This window comes from Bidens hawaiensis, unplaced genomic scaffold (assembly GCF_021521415.1).
Source record: "Bidens hawaiensis isolate Kalapana, Puna unplaced genomic scaffold, B.hawaiensis_p1.1 tig00055528_1, whole genome shotgun sequence".
NCBI lineage: Eukaryota > Viridiplantae > Streptophyta > Magnoliopsida > Asterales > Asteraceae > Bidens > Bidens hawaiensis.
The window spans coordinates 31,460-38,190 of record NW_027500014.1 but is presented as its reverse complement, the minus strand read 5'-3'; the positions used below and the strand labels follow the sequence as shown (position 1 = coordinate 38,190).

The following is a 6,731-nucleotide window of genomic DNA, read 5'->3' as shown; positions in this document are numbered from 1 at the left end:
CCTCTCTTATTGTTTAACAGACAATCTTCAGGCCGCAACCTCTCGTCAATGTTTAACAGACTACAATTCAGTCGTGCTCTCTCTTACTTTCTTTGCATCAATCGGAGTAACCATTAAGATAACCACCTATTCATATAAAAACCGATGGGGACGATGTTCGATGAAGGTAAGACCAGCGCAAGAGATGATTTTGTCAAAAAATTATGCGTTTACCGGTTGATCCGGCGGGTCACCGGATCCGGCCCACCCGTGACCCGCACGAACCGGCCGGGTTTTTAGAAAACGGGTTAACACTGCAAACCGGACCGGTATACTAGACGGGTCTCGGTCGGACCGGTCCGACCGGCCGGTCCGGGTTTCAAAACACTGCTCAGTACATTCCAAATAATAACTGACCCGATCTTTGAAACGGTTGCTAAAGAATACACAAGCATGGTCGCTTCTATTATCAGGTGCAAGTTTTGGGTAGGTGCTTTGAAAGACGCTGACATTGATTATATGGAGCACGATTGAGGACCAAGCTACAAACCAAGGGGGATATTGTTGGGCCTAGTTATTTTGGTTTGTACGTAGTCTATTTGTTTGTGTTGGACTGCGTATGTGAACCGAGATCCATTTGGATCTCGGTGAGCTTTTGGTCTTTGTTGGGCTTGTGTATTGAGTACCCTATATATAGAATACATTGTATAGGGTTCTAGGTTGTTGGTTCACTTGTTTTGGCCGTCTAAGGGTTTACTAGATGTGTTTGTAATCACCGTGCTTAAGCACCCGACGTATAATAATACGTGTATTTTGAAGCAACTCTTGTGTTACGTGTTTGTGTTCTTTTGTGTTCTTGAATAACTTAGTGTTGGAATTCCGCACCAACACCTAGTTTGTTGATATCATAATTGTAGTGATCCAGATTCGGGACTTACAATATTTATTGTCGCTTTAATTAGTGTCTTTTGAGCTACCGTTCAAACAATACGTTACGCCCCGACATATTTCGCCGCATTTGGTCGGAGTGTGACATTAAAGGATTCACAATGGTGGATGAGTAAAAAGAAATTAAACATGTCACGTCAGCCGTTATATCATATTTTCACTCATCAAAATTCATACACCAAAAATTCTCATTTCTCCTCTAACACTACATCCAATTTTAGACACCCATGTATTTCACATAATAACCTATTTATATATTTTATCTCTATAAACTAAAATACATTTATAAGTATCTTATTTTTTATTTCAAATTATTTAAAATAAAATAAGTTCTAGTAAATAAATTAAAAAAAACTAATAAAAGTCATATAAATAAAAATTTAAAATTACATAAATAATAAATAAAACAACCATACGTAAACACAAACTAAAAATGTTACATAAACTAATTTTAAAAAAATAATATTTTTTATTATGAAAGTTTACCATTAAAATAAAAGAATAAAGAAAATACTTTTTAATTTAAAATAAAAGATAATTAAAATAGGAGTTGAAATTTGGTTTCAAATTTCAATGAAAATTTATTACATATTGTCCACTTATTATGTTTATTTTTATTCACTTTTTGAATATGCATTAAACCGAACAACACCTTTAATATATATTTGTTCATTTCAAAATCTTAAATGATGTCATATCGGAACATAAAAACCCATTTGAGTTGGTCTTGTTAGAGCATACACAATGGTGGATGAGGAAAAATAAACTGAACACGTCACATCAACTGCTATATCAGACTTTCACTTATTTAATTTCAAACATCAAAAACTCTTATTTTTTTTCCAACACTACATCCACTTTTAAACACTTCTATATTCCACATAATCACATACTTCTATATTTTCTTTCTATACCTAAAATACTTTTATAAACTAAAATACTTGTATTTAAGTATCTTATTTTCTATTTCATATTAATTAAAAATAAAATAAGTTCTAGTAAATAAATTTACATAAATAATAGAAGTCATGTAAGTAAAATTTTAAAATTACATAAACAGTAAATAAAACAAACGCATGCAAAAATAAACTAAAAAAGTTATATAAACTAATGTTAAAAACTCTACCTCACTCAAACCGACTATTGTTTAAAGTGGTGGTTGAATTGGTTTTAAAATTTAAATGGAGACTAATTACGCTGGGTCCATTTATCATGTTTAGATTCATCCAGTTTTGTGAATATGATCTAAACTGAATATCACCTTAAATGTACAGTTATCCAGTTCAAAATTCTGAACAATTCTACGTAAGAACTGAATACCGCACTGGAGATGCTTTAAACTTAGATCTATGGGTGTTTGTCAATGAACAAAGGCCCCATTTTCCTCCATAAAAACAAACATTGGGCACTACAATCACCCAAAACCCCATTCAAGAGGGAATTCCTTGTACTATTCAAACACAACCTCTTCCTTGTTCACATCAATCAATATATAATATAGTAATAATAATAATCCATCCTGCTAGTTTCCAAACGCAACCCATACCCGGACGGTTGATTATTAATTGTCAGTGAATTAACAATACAATGCATATGCATATGAAATCAGACTCGGACTTAACCTGCAGCGTGGAAGCTCTAACACCACCCCGCCCACTCTACTACGTCCAGAGCCCTTCAAACCACGATGCCAAGTCTTACGGCTCCACCCCATTCGGCTCTCCCATTCACCACTCCCGTGAGTCCTCCAACTCCCGCACTTTCTCGGCTTCCATCAAGAACGCTGTCAGCCATCACGCTGCTATGTCTCCATGGAAGAGGCTTGAGTACGGCACTGATATGGAGGACGAGGATGAAGACGACGCTCACGACGGCCGGATTCCGTTGAGGCTTTATGTTGTCTGCTTTGTGGCCTCCTTTGTTTTCTTGTTCTCCTTGATTTTGTGGGCTGCTAGTGTTCCCTACAAACCCAAAGTTTATGTTAAGGTCAGAAGAATATTAGTATATATTCATTTGATTGATTGCAAATGTTTTCATGCTTACTACCCTAACTGCTACGTCTTCATTGCTTTATTTTTATGTTAGTAACTTGAGCTAAAAACAAAACAAAACAAAACAAACCCGAATCAGTGTTTTAAATATGTAATCCGTGATGATTTGATTTACTTTCTGTCAAGAGTTGCAGCAGCTTTAGTCAGAATTTAAAATTTGAAAACAAATGAATGGTACCTTTTGTACAGAGCATGATGTTTGACAACTTTAATGTCCAATCGGGGATGGATGCAACAGGTGTACCAACGGATATGCTGACTTTGAATACTACGGTCAAAATATTTTACCGGAACCCGGCTACATTTTTTGGTGTTCATGTCACCGTTACTCCTATCCAAATTCATTATTATCAACTCAACCTTGCTTCCGGTCACGTAAGTTTTTTGCATTCTATCTTTCTTTTTTGCTATGTCAATCTATTGATAGGTTTTTATATGTTGTACATAATAATAATAATATAATCTACAACTGATGTTTAATACTCTCTTCGTCCCATTTTAAATGTCATGGGACTCAAAACACACAAATCAATAAATGTTTGATATTATATTAAAAATAAAAATTTATAATAAAAATAAATAAATAAATAAATAAATAAAAGAATTTAATATTATATTGTAGTAGTTACGACAACCGGAACTTGTGCCTTTTTCTCCAACATTAGAATCTTGATTGCATGCATTATGCACTTGTTACCTGTGTGGCTTTGGTTGTACATGTTTTCTATTTGCTTTGATGACTCACAATAACGCCATGTTCCGAGTTTATTTATGAAAAGTAAGACAAGGAAAAAAAGTTCTCTTCTTAAACTTTTTTTATTTGGCATCTTCTATTTCTTTTAATTTTCTTTTCTCTCAAATCTTTTCAATTTAAAAGATACATCTCTTATTTTACTTATCATATTCTCTCTCCTCTTCTTTTTTACTTTTAATTAAAGATGCTGCTAAACATACCCGCTTACTCCATTTTTACTAAATGTACTTCTCCCTAAACTTATTACATAAATTACAATTAACTCTTGACATTATTTATATACATATTAGTCCCTACAACATTACTTTCACTTGATAACCTCCACTACATATATCAAATTAAAAACTATCAAGTGTTACTATTAATTTATTTTTTAATATTAATATTTTTAATATTAATATTATAAATATTTATAATATCTTTTTTAAATTTTAATAGTATATGTATTTATAATATCCTTATTTTACCACTTTATCTTTTACAAAATAAACCAAAAACCCAAAACCCTAAACCCTAAACACGAAAACCAAAACCCTAAACCCGAAACCGAACCCTAAACCCTAAACCCGAAACCGGACCCTAAACCCTAAACCCTAAACCCGAAACCGAACCCTAAACCCGAAACCGAACCCTAAACCCTAGAACCGAAACCCGAAACCCTAGACCGAACCCGAAACCAAACCCTAAACCCTAAAACCGAAACCCTAAACCCGAAACCGAACCCTAAACCCGAAACCAAACCCGATCCCTAAACCTTAAAGCCGAAACCCAAAACCCTAAAATCGAAATCATAAAAAGAAAACGCAACTTGTAAAAAAAATAATATTAAATCCTTACTTTTGTGCTAATTTGGTAATTATATGATTTCAAGGGTTAATATGAAAGTTGGTTTTTCCAAGGGATGGGGGGTATGACAAGCAACCAGGGGGGTACATTTAGCCTAACCCTTAATTAAACTCAGGATTTACCTTGAACTGATTCATAAATACTAAATAGTTATAAATTTTGCTTGTTCAATTTGGTTAACTTTCCTTTGTAATTGTTTGATTGTTTTGTTTGTTTCTTCTTATTTTTGTTGTCTCTTTGTTTGTATTGGCCCTTGTAACTTACAAGTCGCCCTTTTTCGTCTTTTATTATATTGGCCTTTCAAAAAAAAATTATAACTTTTGCTTTTTCGAGTAGACGTGCTTCCATCGCGTGTTCTTATGACTTTGGCCTAACTTTAAGCTTTTATGTGAAACGAGGTATGGAAAGCAAACATTAAAAAATCAAACAAAGTTATGTTTGAAAGTATATAATATTAGTGTTTGATAAAAAGGACAAGAAAGCGTTCATTTCAATTGGGTCTAGTGTAATGGACTAATGGTGTGGTCAACATTGTTGGATTTAGTCAGTGTAAGAATATATGCTTTGGGATGTGTAGTGTAGTACCCGCTAATTACGGACTCAACATTACAATTTAAAGGCATTAACAAAAGTTTGTTCTACTGTTATTGAACAAAAATGCTATCAAAATTTATACTGTATTTTGGTGTAGGGAGGTTTTTGTCCGGCTCGATCCGTCTTGCCAAAAGTTTTGTACCGAGTCGTTAACTACATATCTGAAAAAAGCAAACAAGCCACCTGGTGGTTGGGTTGGCCGAAACAGCTGGTTTTACTGTTTGATGGTTTAAATTCCAAAAGTAAGAAAGTTATATTTACCTTAAACCAAGAAAAGCATATTCAATTGTGTAGATGTGAAGATTTTTCATGAATAATACCATATATACGTAACTTTGCACGTATTCTTAAAATGAAAAGAAGAAAAATGTTAAAAACAGTTTGCCAACTTGTTTCGGTTTGGAGTTTGGACGGTTCAATCGGTCTCGATGGTAGAAACACCACGTACTGTATTAAGTTTTGAAGAATAGTGTTTAGATGGGTTAGCAGTTAGCTTATCTTTCTATTGGGTATGGAACTAAGGAATCTCATATTCATTATTCAGACTAGCAATGATGCTATTGCAACATGCACCTTATGCTGTGAAACATGTAAATGTATATCACTCTGCACGGTACCTCATGGGCCCCATCTTGAAAGTGAAATGAGAAACCCCACTCTCTGCCATCACGTGAATTTCTTGAAAGGGTAATTTGGTAATTCACCATGACATACTTGTTATTTCTAGGTCTATCTATATCTCAACTTGCAGAAGAATGCTAAGTCTTTGGCCTCTTGTCCCACGCTGTGTGCTACAACACTAGGATACGGTTTTAACTACTAAAAGTCAAAATTAATCAATGTTTTGGCTTTGACTTGGAACAGGTGAAGAAGTTCTACCAAACGAGAAAAAGCCAAAGGGTGATTGTAGCACAAGTCTTAGGGTATCAAACGCCACTATATGGCGGAGTGTCGCCTTTTAATGCCGCTATAGGCCACCCGAAGAATGTAATCGTTCCGGTTAATTTGACATTCGTTATGAGGTCAAGAGCGTACATTTTAGGGAGGCTGGTGAAACCCAAGTTCTACAAACATGTTTTGTGTCAAGTGACGTTGCGAGGTAACCAAGTTGGCAAACATGTGAACTTGACCGATTCTTGCACTTATCTTGATTGAATTTTAAAAATATTTGTATCTTTTGTCTTCTAGGTAGGTAACACTAGTACATAATTGAATTGTTAAGTCATATAGACCGGTAATATTTGGTAACATGCCACTAGCTTTATTTTCTCAAGGGTCTCTTTTTACAAGCAAATTCGGAGTTTAATCCGTTTACAATCTTCTTATTGTGGTTTTTAATTTTTTAATTATCTTGTGAAGTTTCAATCACAAGGATAGCTGATTAATTAAAGTACCAACAAAGGCAAGGTTAAAAAAACTTGTAAAATGATTTTTCACTTTGACACAATTATTATTATATATTTAAGTAATCATTATTGGATGTGTTATCCTTGACGAGAGCTTCACAAAAAACTAATGTGCGCCCAAATTGGAGTTATCAAACTAAAACTAGTTTGATA

At 34.0% G+C, this 6,731-nt stretch overlaps 1 protein-coding gene across 1 annotated transcript; it reads left to right on the top strand.

Moving 5' to 3' along the window:
• The first annotated feature begins 2,516 nt into the window (after nt 1-2,516).
• On the top strand, nt 2,517-6,519 carry LOC143601097 (uncharacterized). Its single transcript, XM_077078594.1, has 3 exons — nt 2,517-2,913; nt 3,162-3,353; nt 6,037-6,519. Exons 1-3 carry the CDS (start codon nt 2,521-2,523, stop codon nt 6,325-6,327), a joined length of 876 nt encoding a protein of 291 aa, XP_076934709.1. The 5' UTR covers nt 2,517-2,520; the 3' UTR covers nt 6,328-6,519.
• The last annotated feature ends 212 nt before the right edge of the window (nt 6,520-6,731 follow it).

Excerpts from the sequence above, each read along its gene's own strand:
- LOC143601097 (XM_077078594.1), top strand. The coding sequence starts at position 2,521 with ATGCATATGAAATCAGACTCGGACTTAACCTGCAGCGTGGAAGCTCTA. Across the intron at positions 2,914-3,161 it reads AACCCAAAGTTTATGTTAAG|GTACAGAGCATGATGTTTGA; the intron begins GTCAGAAGAATA and ends ATGGTACCTTTT. Across the intron at positions 3,354-6,036 it reads TCAACCTTGCTTCCGGTCAC|GTGAAGAAGTTCTACCAAAC; the intron begins GTAAGTTTTTTG and ends GACTTGGAACAG.